We start from the raw sequence: 20,148 nt of genomic DNA on the forward strand, positions 1-20,148 counted from the left end.
CTTTATCCCTTCCTGCATTTCCGCACATTTGTCTAGAATCATTCACCTACTCCTGAAACTACCTTTGGAATTTTTCTTTAGTATAGTATTTATATTTAGAAGTACCTTTAGTATCTTCCTTCCAGTACAGATCTTCTAGTAACAGATTGAGTTTTTGTTTGCTGAGAGGTCTCTATTGTGTTTTTATTTTTGAAAGAAGTTTCTGGTAAGTCAGGAATTCTAGAGTACTACAGGTTTTTTGGGTTCTTTTCAACCTTTGGAAGATGTCATTGGCTTTCATTATTTGTGAAGTCAATTATCAGTCTTGTTGCTGTTCTTAAAATTTTCTCTTTGCTTTGGGTTTCAGTGATTGTATTTTGATGTGCCGAGGTATAACTTTTTCAATATTTATCCTGTTTGGGATTCGTAGCACATCTTGAATCTGTGATACAGTATTTTTCATCATAGCTTCTGCCCTCCTTTTTCTCATCTCCTTCTGGGACTCTAAGGATATGTGTGTTAAGACCTTGTCACTGTATCTCTAAGACTCTCTGTGTTATCTATTCTTTTGGTTCTTCATGATTCAGTCTGAATATTTTTTACTGACTTATCTTCCACTTCATTACTCTTACCCTCAGTTATGTTTACTCAGTTGTTAATCCTTTGACTTGAGTTCTTAATTTAAGCTATTGTAATATTCAGTCCTGTAATTTTTAACTGATTTTTAAAAAATAGTGTACAGTTCTCAGATGAAATTATCCATCTTGTCATCTGTTTTCTTCAATATTTTAAAGTCCACATCTGCTGACTCCAGTATCTGGCTCTTCTGTAAGTATGTTCCTTTTGCGTTTTTGGTCAGTTGGTCCTATCTTCCGGTATTCCTGGTAATTTTTTATTGAATGCTAGACACTTTTAAAAAAATGAAACATTGAAGAGATGCACAAGACTCTGGATATTCCTTCAGAAAGGATTTACTTTTGCTTCTGAGAAAAGTAAAGTTGGGTTAGTTTGACTCTGGGTTTTAGTCCTAGTAAGACTTAGTATATTTCTGGTTAGCACTGATTTGCAGGTTCTAGCTCTTCAGAGATTTTAACTGGAAACGTACTTTTAAAAACTTTTAACAGCCAATCCTCTTCCTCCAGGGTGAGCCCTCAGCCTCTAAGCTGTGAGTCTACTGAAAGCTCTGCCCAGTTTTTCAGCCTTTTAGACTCTTTTTAGGAGTTGGCAAGTGCCTCGAGGAGGTCAGAAGACCTTGATGTCCATTTCATCTCTCTGCACTTTCTTTCTCTTGAGGATCTTGGCCCCTCAAGTCCTCACTGCATTGGTAGCTCTGTGACATATTTGGACAGATTTAAGAAAAAGAAACTACAGCCTTTTAAACTGCTCTCAGTAGGAGGATTGGTCTGATACCAGCTAGTTTGCCATAGTCAGAGGTAAGGTCCAGCTGTGGCTTCCATTATTATTTTTATTGTTATTATTTGAAAATCCTCTAAAGAAAGATATCACCCTGAGGCCAAGAGCCCTTTGACAAGTTCATAGGATGTGAGCCTCCCCCCATCTTTCTGTGAAGTGGCTTCTAAATGCAGGAGGTGACATTTAAGGAGCATCTTTTATGTGCAAAGCACCTGCTGAATCTGTTGCAGGAAACAGTTCCAAGACATAAGGAACATAGGGTTTTCTGGAGATTCCCTTGTTTCCTTTCAGCCATTGTTCTTTTAACTTTACCTGCCACATATTTCTAACCTCCTTCTGGATGTGGCCACCTGGATGTCCCATAGACTCATTTAGCTTGACATAGCGCAAGATGAAACAATCTCCTGTGTGTGGTGAACTTGGCCTCACTACCACCCCCTTCGCAGTTCTCTGCATTACAAAAGAAGTGAAGAACTTCATTTTGCAGAATCTTCTTCCCTGTATGGTTCCGAGTTCGAATTGGCCAGCTTTACCTGAGATATATTTTGGAACTTGGGGCTCTCGTCTCCATCTTAGGGATGCTGACCTAGTTCATACCTATATCACTGTCTGTCCTGATTGCCTAGGCAGCCTCTTTTTGGATGTCTGTATCAGTTAGGGGCCAATCAGAAGACAGAAAGCACACAGTAATTTGAATATAACAAGTTTAATATAAAGAATTATTAACTTTAACAGGGGGTTGAAATAATGGATTGGTGAATAAGAAGTAAGATCCTGTAAAGAATATAGAAATAACAGGTCTAAGGCATAGCCACCACCACAGGGCTGAGATAGAGGCCCCAAGGAAGAGCCCCCCCGCCCATCTCCAGCTGAGATATGGACCTTGGGAACGACATGGCTGTGGCCCATTGGACGCAGAGAAGTCGCTGAGATGCCATGTTGACAGAATGTTCTAGAAATCTGCCCTCTAAGGTGCTAGGGAAAGATATCACAGAGAGATGGAGGCACTACACCATTTGTTGGGGGTAAGTCACCGGGAGAAGCTGCTGGCTGCTAAGTGCTGCCGACCAGCATATACAGCAGGATCTGGGTGCTGGAGAAGCCACGTGAACTGCCAGAGCCAGATACCCAAGGAGCTACATGTGCTGCTCCCTGCTAAGTGAGCTCCCCAGAACAGAAGGAAGGCCCTTCCTCTTCCAGTATCTCCAGCACCCCCTGCTGACGAAGTCTAACATTGCACTAGCTGCCAAGGGAAAAAGATTTAAAGGGCCCAACTCCAGTTTTGAAGAACAGGCAATGAACTGTCAATTTGGAGCCAAAAGCAATCACTGAATGTCATTCTACCATCATTGTGAAGGGCAGCATAACTGGTTGGTTAAGAGTATCAATTCTGGAATCAGGTGTCCTGGGTTCAAGTCTCAGCTCTGCCATTTACTATTAGTGTAATCTTCAAGGCTTGTTTAAGTTCTCTGTGTCTCAGTTTCCTAATTTGTAAAACCAGAGTAGTAACAGTACTATCCTTGTTGGGTTATTATGCTAAGTGAGTTGATATTTATAAAGCATTGAGAAGAGAAATATACCAGATTTATACACTGCTGTTATCGTTATTGCTCACACTTCTTCAAATTGCACATCCTTCAAATTGCAGCCAGGATGGGCTTTCCATTGTAGGTATGAATCTCAATCTATAATATTGTGGTATAAGACATCATCTTCCTTTATTCTCCTCTTCAGTGCTGGGGGCAGACACAGGGAGTGCTAATGTGTTGTCTTAACAAACTCACCATGTTCATATTGCAAAAACCAGAAATATGGCTATGTCACTTTGTTGCCTAAACATTACCTTCCCTGGCTCCCCATTACCTTCTGGATAGAGTCCAACTTTCTTCTTCTGGATACGAGGGTCTTAAAGCTCTGTCCCCCTCACCTCTCCCAACACCCTGGCTTAGGTTTTCACTTTCGTCTTTCCAAGCATCGAAGTTCGCTACTTTATACTCCTGCCAGCTTGTGTCTCTGTTTTCCAAATTTGCTTATTCTGTTCCCTCCTTCTGGAATACCATTCCCCTCTCCTCTTTGCTTGGCTAATTCCCTTTCAACTTTCAAAAAACTCAAGCACCATCTCTTCCAGGAAGGCTTCCCCAAATCCCCAAGTTGTCTATAAGGTGAAGTGATATGCTTCTGTGCCTGGCTCCCTGGCTAAAGTTGAAGCCACTTGGGGTGTCTGGCATGTTACGTTTGCATGCTCTGCGTTTTAGCATAGACAGCTTTCTACAACTGCATGGGCTGTGCATTGCATCACTGTAGGGCTGCTTGTTGCAGAGTTGTGCACTACCTGCCCCACTGTCCACTATGACCCTGAGCACCAAATTGAGTCCCACAGTAGGCGAGCAGTATTGTGCCCTCAAGCTCTAGACAGTTATTACAGCATCCATTTATAGCTGCCCATTGCTGACCAGCCTCTCCTAAGTACTTCATTAGGTTGGTAAGGAGTGACTGAAAGTGTTTTAGAATCAGACCTCATTTCTTAATAAGAGATGCCTAATTCTAATTGTTCTGTATTCAAGGGAATCTCAGAAGTAGGGCTGGGAGAGGGGAATAGAGGAGGGACCCAGGCCTAAGATGCAACTAAGGACTTTAATTGGAGGCAGCTCCTCCGCAGTGGCTTCTCCGGGAGCCGAAGTGACTCTTGCTGGAGGCACAGGGATGGCTCAGACGTCTTCTCCTCCTCTGGGGAGTTTCCGAATCAGTCTTCATGGCCCCTGTTCACCATCCCCTTCCTGCTGGAGACCCTCCAGCAGCCGTGCAGCCTCGGAGACCTGCGAGGGGGCTGCCGTCTAGAGGGCTCAGGGTCTCCCAAGAGTACATGCCTTCAACGCCAAAATGTCGGGGCGATGGTGTGGGTGTCTCTTTTGCATACTATTTCTGTGAGGATCTGCATTCAGATCTGAAAGAGTGAGGGAAAATATTTACCCTGGGTAAAGGCTTTGAATTATACGTGAATAAATGGTCTTGGTCATACTCCACTCAGGGATGGCTCATATTATTAGTGACTTTAAAAAAATACTTTACAGATAACCCCAAAGTGGGTTAAGGAATTGAGATCTTAGAATTTACTTGTTACCTCAGCATAGCCTAGCTGGTCCTGACTGCTGACACATACACAGTTACCATCTGTTGAGTGCCTGGGTAGGACCAGAGTCTAGGCACTTACATACGCTGCCTCATTTCATCCTCCCAACAACCTGAAAAGTAAGTAGTGTATTGTCATGATCCCCATTTTGCAGAGAAGATGCTAAAGCTCAGAGAGAGGTTCAGGGACATGCACAGTAAGTGGCTGAGGCTGAACTCAAACTGGTATGTAGGACTAAGCCAGTCATCTTTAATATCTAATAACTAATATAGTTTTTAGGCTGTGCTGTTACAGGTTTGGGTAAAAACTCCCTTTCCACACCCCAAAAGGCTTGAAGGAAATCTGAGGTGTCCCAGAGCAGAAGGTGGCCGGGGAGTCAGAGGTCCAGAGAAATAACTCAGGTGTTTTTGCCAAACCACCACACACCCACACGTGGAACACACTGAAGGTCCGTGGATAATGCTGTTGGCAGGTACTTGGATTGTAGGAGCCAACAGTGGCAGAAGCCCCCTCGCCGGTGTAGCAGCAACAGATCTTTGACGCCATGTTTTGGTGGGCTGTGGGAAGAGGAAAGGGCACTGGGGTGTCTGTAGCCCCAATCCCAGAGGCCCATTGTTATTTAACCAGTGGCTCATTCTAGGCCAGCCTCTCCCAAGGTATCACACCCCTCCTCTCTCCCAAACCTTCTGTAGCTCTGGCAGGTCCAGGTCCTCTTTTGTCCAAAGTTCTCTTAACCATGGAAAGGACTGGGACCTCTACTCTGCCAGTCTTTACCGCAGGGCTGCCTTGTTGAATCAGCAGATCTTGGGGTCTGATACAGTTCTCTGGACGGGGCTGTTTCCTAAATGAGCGTAATACTGTGACCAGAAAAAGCCAATCTCTTTTCTTCCAGGTGCTGTGGCAGTGGAATCCCAGCTCACATGGCAGTGCCCACAGACAAGCCCATGCTTAGGAGTCAGATCTGTCTTCTGCTTTCTAGGTGTGTGCTCTTGGGCTGATTCTGTAACGTCTTTGAGCCTCACTTTCCTACCTGCAAAATGGGAACAGTAGTACCCACCTTAGAAGAATAAGTGATTAACTATGCACAGCGACCACTGGGATGGCAGGTGCATACAAGTGCTGGCTCAGTGCTCGTTCCTTTCCCTCCTTTTAATCTATTTCCACTGGGTCCTGGTTCCATGGCAGCATGGTAATGCAGCTCAGCCTTGCTGTTTCAACTCCTGCTTCTGCCACTAACTTGCTTTGTAGCTCTGGGCCTAAGATCCTGTCTGTAACAGGAGGCAGTTGGGATGCACGATCTCTCCAAGGATCCTTCCAGCTCTGATGACACAGGTTGTAAGTCCTTGTCTTAGTCCCAGAGTCCTTTCTCTCTTCCAGGTCCCTGGCCATCTCCTGCTCTCACTCCCCCTTCCCTGTGGCCAAAGCCCCACCCTGGGAATTTCCATCACGGCGACTGTATTCACTAATGTCACACTGGCCTCACTCCGTGGCCTCACCGGTGGGCACTGGCTTCCCACCCCTCCCAGCCACCACCATCTCTCACCTGGATTATTGCAATGGCCTCGCTGCTTCTTCCAGCCTGATCTCCATTAGTGTCAACACAGCAGAGCCCTCTTACAGGATCATGTCGCACCTCTGCTCTGAGTCTCCCAGTGGCTTCCCATATTAGGCAGAATAAAAGCTGAAGCCCTTCTTTGGGACTTCCCTGAAAAATTCGCAATCTCACTGCTACCTTCGCCCCCTCCTCCTCTGGGCTCTCCTCCCGCCCTCCCTTCACTCCATTCTAGCTGCACTCAGTATTCTAACACGACTGCCTTTGCATGAGCTCCACCTTTGGCATGGAATGCTCTTGCCTAGAGATCCACAAGACTCATTCCCTCCCTCCTTCAAGCCTCTGCTTAAAGGTCGCCTTTCTACTGAGGTCTTCTGGCCTATTCACCATAATTATTCATGTTATTTAAATGCCCCTCCCTGTTCCCCTGCCCCACTTCATTCTTCTTCATAGCCCTTGGCACATTCTAACACATCCTAGAATTTACCTGCATGGCCCTGTCTTCCCAATAGTCAATCGCAGGAAGGCAGGGGGGTGTTCGTCATTCACTGCTGGATCCCCCGTCAGGGGTGTAGAGCAGTAAACATTTGTGGAATGGTTGAATGAACCTTTGGTTAAACTTTGGTCGTGGGTGCAAGGCGATGCTGTCACCAGGGAGCAGCAGGGGGTGAGGTGAATCATTTTTGCTCCCGGAACCTCACAACTGCTAGGACGCTGCTTGTCTCGTCCACGTGCCGAGCTGACTGATGCTTTCATAGGTTTGCTTCTGGCTGCTTGCTGGTGGGGCTACCTGCCTTCCTCACCCTCTTCAGTGCAAACCTAGTTTTTCTCCTCTCATGTTTCCTATTTTGGGGTTAGGTCCCACTCTTCACTTTGTGTCAGGGGCTGGAAATGGGGAACCCCCTTTGCTTCCTGCTGCCCCACTTCCCTTCTTTCCATATTCAACTATTCATCGAGGCATTTTGATTCTTGAATCGAATATCTCCTTGATTCGTGATTCACATAGCATGAGTAACTCCTCCACTGCCTGCCCCTTGCATCCCACTGCCCTCACCACGCCCCTCCGTCCTGGACCACCACAACCACAGCTTCCCCACTGACCTTCCTGGTTCACCTGCAACCAGAAGATCTGCTTCCAGTGTAAACCACATCAAGTCACTCCTCTGCCTCCAACCCTCAGCGGCTCCCATTCTGCTGCTCAAAACCTACCTTGTGATCTGGCCCCACCAACTTTGCCAGCCTCATTTGCTCCCGGCTTCACTCGCTACTCTGGCCGTAGGAGCTGCTGGCAGCGCCCCAAACGTGCCCTCATTGTGCTACCACTGTGCCTTTGCACAAGCTGTGCCTTCCACCTCCATGTTCTCTCCGCATTCCCTTCACCCATCAGCCTTGAAGACTCAGCTCAGGCGTCACTTCCTCCGCGAAGCCATCTCTTATGCATTTTTTACTTAGATGGACTCGGGATTGAATTCTTGTTGCACCTTGCTGTGTAGTTTAGAGCAATTTAACCTCCTTGAACTTCAGTTTTCCTATCTGTAAAATCTACCCGAGAATATTATTGTGAGGACTTGGGTGACATGAAGATGTGAAGCGCTTAACACAATGTCGGGCGCACAGTAAGTGCTTAACAACGGGATTGACCGTATTGTAGGAGAGATGCTGGCTGGGGCAGGGTGGGTGTGTTGTTTCTTGCACTACCAGCGCCCTCCTCTAGGTGGAAGCAGGAGCCAAAGAACAGGGCCCTTGGGTCACCCCCAGTGGGCTGTGAACTTCAGGTCTCCAGTGACCCCACAGAACTTTGACCAGAGCAAGAAAGATCAATGAGGTCAAACGGGAAGACTTCTGGAGCTGGAGGAGCCCTTAGGGGTCATTCGGCACAGGTGGGGAGACTGGGACCCAGAGAGAGAAACAGTGGGGTCATGGTAAGAGGGATGGTGTCTGCTTCCTGGAGCAACGTGAAAAGGTGCCCAGGAGTGATGGAGACATTGTCCCTTTAAGTACAAAAAAAAAAATATCCCTCCTGCTCTCAGGTCTAACTTTTGAGCCTCACTCACCTGCAGCTGGCAGAGCAGAGATGGGGCTGTCTGTGATGTCACAGGGCCTGGGAACCAGGGAATGTGGGGACAGAATGGACCCCACAGGTAGAGAGGAAGAAGGAGGTTGACTGACCCTCTCTCCCGTGGTCCTTCCCTCTGTCCATGATGCCGTGCTGTCTGCCATGCTCATCAGGCTGGCGGGGGTAGTTCCACCTCAAGTATCTCTTATCCTTGGAATAGTAGGCTAGCTGGGGTATGTTCTTCTCAAGGGGGTTCTAGAGGCATGAGACAGCAAGCCCCACTGTGAAAACACATTTCTAAGCCTCCACCGGTGTCCCATCAACTAAGTTTCCATTGGTTAAAGCAAGTCATATGATGAAGCCCAAAGTCAAGGGGGAGGAAAGTACACTCCACCCAAGAAGACATGGCTAAGAAGGGTGAAGTACTGGCCAGCAGTTTGCTCTGCCACAGGTAGCTACCATTGCTGTACCCATTTTACAGACAAAGAAACTGAGGGACAGAGTGTATTAAGTATCTTGGCTAAGGTGACACAGCTAGTAACTGGCAAAGGGAGGTGGATCAGAGACTGGGACTTTTTAAAGGTTCAGATTGCTTTAAAAATGGGTTGTCCCAATGTAGTTCCTGCTCTACTAGGGAGGCAATGCTGGTGTATTACCTGCTGCTGCTACTTCCCCTCCTTGTGTCTTGGCCTCTGTACTGTCATGGCAGAAACCAGCCCCAGAGCTGGGATGCAGAGATTCTCCCCATGTGATGAGATGGGGCTCACCAAGATAATTGAGATTATCTCTCCATTTCAAGGTCAGCTGACTAGAACCTTAAGTATGACTACATGCTTAATCCTCTCTTGCAATGTAAGGTAGCATATTCATAAGTTCCAGGGAATGGGACAGAGACATCTTTGGGGGGCCATTATTCTGCCTACAACAGTCCTTAAACACTTGTATCAAGAAAATAAAAGAATGGAATAAATATCCAATTCAAAAAGCTAGAAAAAGAACAACAAAGTAATCAAAAGAATGTACAAGAAAAGGAAGTACTAAGGATTAAAAACAAATTACTGAAGTAATTAGTATTAATCTAATTAGTGAACCAAAATCTTTTTTTTGAAAAAAAAATTAACAAAATAGAAATACTATATAACCGAATCAGGAAAAAGCAAGAAAGCACAAATTTTTAAGATTCTTGTACACCTGAAACTAATGTAATATTGTAAATCGACTATACTCTAATAAAAGAAGTTTTAAAAAGAAAGGATAAAGGGAATGTAATCATTGAAACAAAAGAAATTTTTAAAATCTTGAGAGTGTATTATATATCTTTATGCAAATACATTTGAAAAACTACATGAAGTGGATAATTTTCTTGGAAAATACAGTTTTCAGGATGACTGCGTTAGAGGTGAAATAACTATAAATTTCTATAGAAGAAATACATAAATTTATCAAGGAACTAACCCTCCTCCTAAAAGAAAACAGGCCCAGATGGTTTCACAGGGAAATCCTATGATTTTTCAAACTACAGGTAGTTCCAATTCTACATAAATCACTCTAGAGCATATACAATGATAGAAAGCTTTCAGTTTCTTTTTATGAAGCAAGTATGTAATATTAATAACTAAGTCTGAAAGAATACACAAAAGAAAATTACAGAGCAATATTATCTATCAATATTGGTACAGAACGCCAAGTAAGTATTAGTGAACAGACTCCAATTCCATACTATAAAAATAATACATCATGATCAGGTGGAATTTATTTGTGAAGTGGAAATTTGATTCAATGTGAGGAGAGAGATTAAATGATTTTTTTCCATACATGATAGAAGAAAGAAAAGGAAATTGATGGATATTATCTTAACATGATATTTCTATCTCTACCTCTATACTTTTGTCCTAAAATGAGCTTCTTCTTACTTAATAGGCAAACACTAGAGGTATTTGCTTTACAATTAGGAACAAAGCACAGATGTCCACTTTCTCCAGTATTCAACTTTGTGCTGGTGGTATTAACCATTGCAATTAGGCAAGATAAGTCAGAGACATAAGAATTAGAAAAGGAAGAAGCTAAAGTGTCTCTACTTGCAGATGGTATAACAGTATTCCTGATAAGCCATGGAGAATCAGTGACAAGCCTGGCTCAAACAATACCATAATTCGGAAGGGAAGCAAAACATAAGATTAACATAGTGAACTCAATAGTGTTAAATACACAAGCAATGACTAGTTATAGCAATAATGATAGAGGAAAACCCCACTTACAATAGCAACAAAAAGATACAATACTTAGGAATAAATTTGCAAAATCCTGCGAAGAACATTTAAAAATAGCCCTGAAAGACAGAAAAAGTAGGTTTGAACAAATGAAAAGCCATTTGTAAGTGGGTGGGAGGAATCAACATTATAGAGGCGTCAGTTCTTCCTATGTTAATTTATAATTTTTCCTAAGTTAATTTTAAAATTTAGCACAGTCACAATGAAAATATCAATTTTTTTTCTTTTTTTTTGGCCACACCGCACAACATGTGGGATCTTAGTTCCCTGATGAGGGAGTGAACCTGTGCCCCCTGCTTTGGAAGCACAGAGTCCTAACCACTGGGCCACCAGGGAATTCCCCCAAAATATCAATACTTTTTAATGGAGCTAGACAAATTGAAACAAATATTTATAATTTAAAAAAATCCAGGAATAAGACAAGGTGGTATCAGCAGATGAACAGACAGACTTACCAGTGGAATAAAATAGAAATTTCAGAAAGAAACCAAAATGCATATGAAATTTTCATACATGATGATAAAGGAGCCATCTCAAATGACTGGGCCAAAGATGGTCTTTTAAATAATGTGCTGGAATGACTATATAACCATTTGGAAAAAAGATATAGAACCATACCTAATATATATATAATAATAAATGCCAAATGGAGCAGGGATCTAGATGTAAAAAATAAAGCCATACAAGCATGTAAGAAACATGGATGAATTCCTCTATAAACTGAATGTACCGGTAAGAGGGAGGGGAAAAGAGGAGGGACACAGTCCTGTGACGTCAGCAAAGACTTTAATTGGAGGCAGCTCCTCTGCAGTGGCTTCTCCGGGAGCCGAAGTGACTCTTGCTGGAGGCACAGGGATAGCTCAGACGTCTTCTCCTCCTCTGGGGAGTTTCCGAATCAGTCTTCATGGCCCCTGTTCACCGCCCCCTTCCTGCCGGAGACCCTCCAGCAGCTGTGCAGCCTCGGAGACCTGCGAGGGGGCTGCCGTCTAGAATGTTCAGGGTCTCCCAGTGAGGCACGGCTGTTACGGCCAGCGATCCTGGGAGTAGCGGCTTAGGTTTCTCTTGTGAAATGCTCTTTTGGAAACGTGAATTCACATCTGAAAGAAGAAAGGGAAAAATCACACTGAGTGAAGGCTTTGCTCTGGCCCTGGGTGGACTGTTCTGGTCGCCGCCATCCCTGGTCATTGTCAGTTTCTGGAATACTGTGTGAGCCACGTGGATCCTGGCCTGGGACGCATTGGTACCCCATTGGAGCATTCAATGACAGCAGGGTGTCTTGCAAAGTGCAGTGGCCTGGAAAATAGAAGAATTGGGCCCATAATGGTTCTGACGTTAACATTACTCTCTGCTGGGCCTTTGGAAAGTCCCTTCCCACTGTGGGCCAAAGCCTTCTCTACACAGTGAGAGGTGGGTTTATTTTTTTTTTTAACATCTTTATTGGAGTATAATTGCTGTACAGTGTTGTGTCAGTTTCTGCTGTATAACAAAGTGAATCAGCTATACATATATCCCCATATCCCCTCCCTCTTGCATCTCCCTCCCGCCCTCCCTATCCCATCCCTCTAGGTGGTCACAAAGCACCGAGCTGATCTCCCTGTGCTATGGGGCTGCTTCCCACTAGCTATCTATTTTACGTTTGGTAGTGTATGTATGTCCATGCCACTCTCTCACTTAGTCCCAGCTTACCCTTCCCCCTCCCCGTGTCCTCAAGTCCATTGAGAGGGGGATTTTTAAACTATGCTTCATGGAGCCCTGTGGGGGGGAGGGGAGCTAGGGGGGCTCCCAGACCCTCACCCCCAATTCAAGTAGAGCAGGACTCCTTAGATTTCTTATAGAAATTGGACTTTGAAATTTTGTTTGCCAGGAGGGTTTAGCTGTTACGAGAATTCTGAGGTGACTGGGCTGGATGACGCTTACCTCTTAACAGCCAGCCTAATAGGGTGGTTGTGAGCTATGTGAGATCACCTGGGTACAGTATGGGTGCCCATCAATGGGGCTGCATTCCTTCTTTCTGGATGTGGCTACACTCCAGGAACCAGAGGCATTTCTCCCCCCGCTGGACTACGCTCAATCCACAAGCATTTTCTGGCATGTTTATTTGCCATGTACCTGGTTGAGTTTGGAGGAACAAAAGTGATGTAGGCCCTGCCCTCCTGGAACTTATCGTCTGGTGGCCGAAGCAGACATGAAGCAAACAATCACATGCAATACACATATAAGACAGTGCCACAAGGGCTTAGAAGGAAAGTATGGATATGTGTTCTTTCTTCCCAGACCTCCTGCTCCTCCTGTAATTCCCAGCTCAGAGGGTCCTGCAGCCAGGTCTTAGTCCCCTGGACTCTGTCCAGTGTGTCCTAGAATGTGACTGCAGCTTCCTGAAGGGAGCAGTCCTGTCACCCCACTTAGCTCAATATCAAATTGGGGTTTGGTCATTAGGACAAGGCCCCCTCCCCCAGAGGTTCCTGGTCAGTGTTAGGACCCCAGTTTGAAACTCACCCTCAAACTCACTGCTGCTGAAATAGGATGTTCTCTTTTCTGGATGGAGCAGGGAGTTTCCCCAAATCACATGGGACGCTTCATTATCTTGCTTGAGATTTTGTCCGTCAAGCTCATCCTTCTGCAGACCTGGCAGTGGTAATTCCACGTGGTCATGTGGGGAGGCTCAGAGGTGAAGGCGTTTTGCCAGCTGGAGCAGGGCACATGGACCAGTGGTGGGGTGGGGAGTACCTGAGTCTGCGTCCTCTAGTCTTCTGAGTTCTCTGCCTCATAAGCAGGTACTGGATTCAAAATATGTATTCTTTTTAAAATATAAAGTTTACTGTTTTCCTGTTTATAAATATAATGCATACCCATTATAGAAAAGCTAGGAAATATTGAAGAATATGAAGTAGGAAAAAAAGCCCCAAACACCCCTCCCCTCAGATATGATCACAGCTCCAGTGTTTGCCTATATGCACATTTCTACATAGTCCATCACATCCTGTATATTATGCATGCATTTCACTTTTTACGTATCATAAACATTTTTCTCACGTCACTAAATTTTAAGAATTTTATGGATAATTCCGGAGTTATTTAACCAATGTTCTATTGTTGGGTGTTTAGACTGCTTTCAAATTTCACTACCGTAAATACCATTGTGATGACCACTGTTGTATAGAAGGCTTTGTTTTGACATACTCCTAGATTCTTAAAAGAATAACATACAATCTTGTCAACAGACTAAGCTGTATTCTGTAATAAACGACTGTCCTTTTCTAGCCGCATACCTTGAACAAATTGCTTCACCTCTCTCTGTCTGTGTTTTCAGACCTGCAAAATGATATATCCATTCTGGATAATCAGGTCCACTTCTTAGAGTTATTACAGAGATTAAATAAGATCACTTTTCTAGTGCGTAAGCTCTGAAACAGTAGGGGACTTATCTGATCACAGCTGGGTCCCTTGGGCCTCGACAGTGCCTTGCATGTAATTGGGGCTCAGTAATTATCATTATTATCATCTTGGACAGAGGGACTGACATTTTTAAGTTTCTTGGTTTTTATCGTGAAATTATTTTCAGGGGAAGTATTTTAAAGGCCCCTGCTATGGATTGCTGGCAAAATATGCCATGAGAATTTTTTTCCTGCCACTGAACTGTCCTGTCTCCCAGTAGGACTGTGCCAGCTGCCTGACCAGCCTCCCTGACCCCACCACTCACCGCCCAACTGCGTGTTTGTCAGTCCTAGCTTTGCCGGATCTTGACAATAATGCTTTTTTTTTTTTCTGTCTGAAATTGCTGATTTTGACCCCCAGTCTTCTCCACTATGACCTTTTTTCCTGGATCATCAAGAAGGATGTAATTACAAACTGGAGGTCAGGATGCCTTCTCTCTCTCTCTCTCTCTCCTCTTATACATGGTGGCCTTGGAAACTGTGTGTTCCAGATGCTCTGACTAAAGATGAAAATAGATGTGTAATAGACTTTGCATGAGCAAGAAATACACTTTCGTTTCGTTTAAATGATTGCGATTTAAAGGCATATTTGTTTTAGCAGCAGAGCCTATCCTATCCTGGCCAGTACCTATATACCGTAGTTTCCATTTGTTGACCTTTGTTGAATGCCTACCTAGTGCAAGCCCTGTGCTTGGTGCTTTTATATATTCCCTCATTTAATCCTCCCAGTGATCCTGAAAAGTAATAATACAGTATGGATATCCCCATTTTACAGGTAGGGACACTGAAGCTCAGAGTGAAAGGGTAAGTGACTTGCCCAATTCTGTGGCAGAGCTGATTGGATCTAACCCCAGCCCCAAAGGCAGAGTTTAACTGCTATCTTTATAGTCTTTAGACAAGTGATTCTCAGACTATGATGTATGTTCAGGTTTCCCTGTGGGTCATGTTAAAACGTAGGTTCTGACTCGGTAGGACTGGAGTAGGGTCTGAAAGTGCAGCTTTAACAAGCTCCCAGGTGATGCCAATGTTCCTGCTTCGTGAATCACACTTTAAGTTTCAAGATTTTTAAGCTCTATTGTTTATTTGTTTATTTATTAATTTTTTTTTTTTTTTTTTTTTTTTGAGAGGTACGCAGGCCTCTCACTGTTGTGGCCTCTCCCGTTGCGGAGCACAGGCTCCGGACGCGCAGGCTCAGCGGCCATGGCTCACGGGCCCAGCCGCTCCGCGGCATGTGGGATCTTCCCGGACCGGGGCACGAACCCGTGTGCCCTGCATCGGCAGGCGGACTCTCAACCACTGCGCCACCAGGGAAGCCCTATTGTTTATTGATTTGGGTACTTAACCACCCAATCTTCACCTCATTTTAGGTTGGAATTATTCAATCAAAAGCTGAAGGAAATCTGAGGGTATCTCAGCAGGAAGGGGGATGAGCAAAATGAGGTCTCGAGAGGCCAGGCAGGGTGTTTTTGCCTGGTACCTACCATGCTTTGATGGCTGAAGCTCTTGGGTTTGGGGATCTTGGAGTCATCTGTGGCATTGGCTTCCTCACAGCATTTGCAGCATATACAGAAGATCTTCGAGGCCAGGTTTCGGTGGGGGCTGCTGTATGAAAGAAAGGAATGGGGCCTTGGGTTCTGGGGCCTGAATTCCAGATGCCCCGTTGGAAATTCACTGTGATGGGGGTCCTACAGGGTCAGCCTCTCCCAAGGTATAATAACACTTCCCTCTCCCAGATCTCTTGTAGCTCCCCACGGCCAGCAGGCCCAAGCCCTTCAGCCTAGGTTGCTCTCTCGTAAGGTCACTATTCCTATTTTATACAAAATTTTCTTACCCATGGAAAGGAGTTGAAGCCTCTATTCTTCCAGCTTTGCTTGCAGGGGTGCCTTATTGAATCAACCGATCTTGAATTTGAGCCCAGTTCCCTGGGCAGGGCTGTTTCCTAAATAAACATAAGACTGTGCATGAAAAGTGCCAGTCCTTCACCTGTGCTCACACTCCAGGTAGGATCCACTACAGCAGAATCCCAGCCCATGCGGAAATCCGCGTAAACATGCTTGGCTTTTAACCAGATCTGTATTCTACCCCGTTTCCAGGGGTAGGTTCCTTAACCTTCTCGAGCCTCACTTTTATCATGTGGAAAATGGGAAAAGCAGTGCCTACTTTGCAAAAAGTAAAGGTTTAAACATACGAAAAGTGACCCCTGTGGTGATGGGTACACAAAATGCCCAGTCAGTGGTCATTGTATTTCCTTTCCCTTCCCTTCATGTAGCTCATTGGCTCCAAACTATTCTAGCTGGTCCAGGTCCCATGAGAACATGGTGATGAAGCACAGTCTTATAGATGTAGGTCCTGGTTCTGCCACCAACTTGCTGTATGGCTTTGAGTAAGTCCATGCTTATCTCAGTGTCTCAGGCTTCTCATCAGTAATAAGAGGAAGTTAGGTTAGATGATGTCTTCAAGGATCTTCCTAGTTTGGGTGGTCCAGAATTACAAGGCCTTGTTTTCGTCCCAAACTCCTTTCACTGTGTATCAACTTTTCCAGATCTCTGAATGCTTCCTGTTCTCCCTTCCCTTTCTGTGGCAAACCCCCTCGTAGGAAATTCTTCTCACAATACCCAACTCACTGAGTGAGTTGTCTCACTCATGGGCATTTGCTTTTCATTTTCTCTACTCTCATACCATCCAAGCCACCATCAGCTCTTGCCTGAATTATGGCAGTAGATTTCGAACTGATCTTACTGTTTCTTTTACCCTTGACTTCTTAATAATTAATACAAAATTTCTAACTTCCTGCACATAAGCTATTCAATATAGCACAATTTATATACTGTGGCTAGACACAGCCAGCAGACTAGACACATACGATGTCCCCATTGTGTGGGATCCTTGGACCAAGAGGGGCACTTTCTGGGCCCATTTAGCTTCAATCTCCAATAGTCCTTTGGATCGGCTGTCAAGTGAGTTTTTCATCATAATTTGATCTGTGACATATTTCTCGGAGCTCTCTTTAATGAATCTATTTTCTTAGGATTTATAAGCAAATAGAAATTAATATAAGGCAATTAGATCTTTTGTTTTGGAGATGCACAATTTAGCAAATATGCTTGCCATTAATACGCTGATTCTTCTGCTGCTTGCTATAGTTTCAGTCTTCATCTACTTATATAAACTCTTGCTTCATGGGCTTTTGTTTTGTTCTAGATTGCCTTATGTATGTTGAGTGTAGAAGGAAGTGCTTCATAAGGAAGAAACGAAAACATAAATCTGACCTACCTCCACCACCAGGCAGCCCTGGGAACTAATGGTTGGAGGTCTGTTAGATTGGTGGTCAGCTTGTATAAAGGAAATTGCTAAAATTTTGCCTTGGGTCTCTCCAAACCTTCATGAGCACATGTCTGTCTTGGTAAAGCAATGAAAAGTCACTTTTCTCAGCCTATATTTTGGAGTTAGTGATTTCTAGGGCATTGATCATATGAAGCCTTTTAGGTTCTCCTTGGCCAAGGAATTCAAGATGTCATGCATAGTACAAAGTTTTGGCTAACTGTAGTGTATTCTTTCCTGTTTGTCATGGTGTCAGCTGCATTAAAGTTGCTTCCTCTTCCCTGGAAAAACTCTTGCTTTGTATATATACTCTCACTGAATGTACTCTGATGTGCTTATCTTAATTAATGGCAAAATTTTGCTAGATGACTTAAAATTACAATGGCCATTACGGCAAACTTTCAGTGTCAAAAATAATAGATTTAAAAAAAAAATAATAGATTTAAGAGGGGCGGTAGAAGAGAGAGAAGACAAAAACACCAAACAGTCAGTAGAGGGCTTCTTTGATTGATATGCTCTCGCTCCAGAAAGAAGAAAAAAAAATCTTACTACTACTCAAACCTGAAACCTACTTGCATTGCATGTCTCCCTCTCTCCACCTAGCTTTATCTCTACCACCCACTTAAACTTCTCTTGTTCCTTTCCCTAACTACCTAAATAAACTTTCTTCATGGGGCATTTCTCTAGAAAAGAGAACAAAACATTGCACAATATTCCCCTAAAACTCCTGTACCAGAAGGTGGATCCAGAGAGGTTGAATTTAAAACCTGGGTGAGAGCTGAATTGAGGAGAAATACTTTAAATCATCTCAAATTTTGGAACAACAGAAAGTTGCTGTCTAGTTCAGGATTCTGTTATTGTTACTTATTGCCCTAGACTACCACATTTGTATCAATTAGTTAACTTAATTGTTAACCTTCAACAATGGAGCAAAATGTTTAAAAGCAGCAGGATGGAAAAGACCAGAAGATTTAAATAACCCATCTATGCATAATTCCAAAAAATTAAGGGCTTGAGAAGTTAAGAAACACAGAAAAGGCACCACATAAAATTATTTCAAAAGTTATTTCAAAAGGTAAAACCTTTTTCTTAAGGGTAGATTGGGTAAAGATTCAGAATTGAAAACAAAATCAAGATGAATCAGTAGGAGACTGAATAAACTTCAGGACGTTCTGGGGTAGACCAACAGCTTAAGGGAACCTTTTCTTCTTTTCTTGCAGAGGACTCAGACCTGAAATAGTGAACTTAGACACAATAAATTGGAATGAGAAATGTCCACTTTGATCTCCCGATTATTTTCAAATAGTCCTAAAAATTAATTAGAAATCAAGATAACTTTAAGCCCTCTTGGACCAAAAGTTCCTCTGTTCTTAAAGAATACGGAGCCTGTGGATGAGGACACGTGTGTGTGTGTGTGTGTGTGTGTGTGTGTGTATATATATATATGTATGTATGTATATATATATACATACATACATATATATACTTTGAACAGAAAGACCATTGGAAGAACTCATGTTCCATAATGGCCAAAGGACAACTGTCCAAATCTGTCCAGTGATACCACTCTAAGGAGGCCTTAGCACTCAGCACTCTCCTGTTCTTCCTCTAAACTCCCAAGGAAAATTGATAAATAAAGGTGGACAGTAATACTGCTTGATTGTTGACACGGTTTATTTCTTACTGGGAAATCAGACTCTTCAATGCCAACTGGGACTAAGACCTACTGTTCTTTGTGATGACTGTGTGCCTTTCCAAGTGTGCAACTCCCGGGCACCCTCAGTGGACAATGTTTCTTACACAGTGTTGGAAGGGAAAAAAATCCTTCATGGGGTTATCAATATCCCAGACTTCTGAGAACAGTGAGCCCTCCAAAGGAGGTGGACAACACAAGGGGCTCATTTTCCTTCACCTTGACTGACATAGTACGCAACACAGCCCACATCCTAGGGCACAACTGACCAATTGAAAATTCTTAGGTAATAATGGATAATAGAATAACTTTGGATTTTATTTTGGCTAATCAAGGGGATTATGCACCATCGCTTTCACTTCATGCTGTACCTTGATTAATACCACAGGTGAGGTTAATCTATATCTAAGCCCAAAGAAAAGGCAACCTGGCTGTTTGAGGTAGACACAGGGTATCATTTGAAATTTATCTTCTTCCGTCATGCCTGGGAAATAGTTATGATTCTAGACTGCCTTCCACACTCTCTTAAAAATACTTTTAATTATTATTGTTTGTCTCAGTCATTCATTGGCTGTTGTCCAGAGAGTGGAATACTTTTATGCGGCAACTGTTTCAACTTCTGGCTCCACAGATGATTGAAAGACAGAAACAAGAAGACATCAGGCTGGCTGATGCTCAAACTGAACATCAGATCTCTGTAAGTGGAAAACTGTAACTGTGTCTTCAAGGAAAGTGGACAACAGTGGTGAAGATCTGACAATCCCTGAGGGTCTCTCCTGAGGCTTTGAGGGAGGGCCAAAAGGGGGAGACTGAGAATAAAAAAGGAGTTCCCACACTCCTAAGCTAAGACTGATTGCTCTGTAACCATGGTAACAGATAATCACCAGCACCTGTTTAAACCCGTTTACTCTGTTAATGAACTTTTATCTTGATGACCATTCTGCTGAAAGTAACATCCACAGACAGTACTTCATGGCCTATGGTCTACCATTCCTAAGCACTCCCGCCTCTGAAATACCACCTGTCCACGAACTCAGTGCCTCCACAAACCCCTTAAATATTAGCCATTAGCTTTGTTCAGAGACTTTGTCACCAGAGCATAGTTCTCTCTTGTTTAATGAGAAATAAATTCAGTTTTTGTTCCACACGTTGAGTGGAGGTCTCTTCTGCTAAAGCAGCTTATACGGACACAGCATCTTGGAGAGCATTCTGTAGTAGCAGCTCAGCAGATATTTTCAAATATAAGTTTATCTGAATCTAGCACTGATGCTTTTCATATCTTTACTCCCCAGCAATTTCC

General features: G+C 43.7%; 1 protein-coding gene across 1 annotated transcript in view; it reads right to left on the reverse strand.

The window, feature by feature from the left end:
* Positions 1 to 11,395: 11,395 nt before the first annotated feature.
* The window catches only part of TEX48 (testis expressed 48), a 15,087-nt gene continuing 6,334 nt past the window's right edge, over positions 11,396 to 20,148 (reverse strand). The window contains 4 exon segments of the mRNA XM_029203473.1: positions 11,396 to 11,478; positions 12,897 to 13,025; positions 15,316 to 15,345; positions 15,348 to 15,436. Coding sequence (XP_029059306.1) covers positions 11,396 to 11,478; positions 12,897 to 13,025; positions 15,316 to 15,345; positions 15,348 to 15,436 — 331 coding nt within the window.

This window comes from Monodon monoceros, unplaced genomic scaffold (assembly GCF_005190385.1).
Source record: "Monodon monoceros isolate NGI ecotype Baffin Bay Population unplaced genomic scaffold, NGI_Narwhal_1 Super_Scaffold_5, whole genome shotgun sequence".
NCBI lineage: Eukaryota > Metazoa > Chordata > Mammalia > Artiodactyla > Monodontidae > Monodon > Monodon monoceros.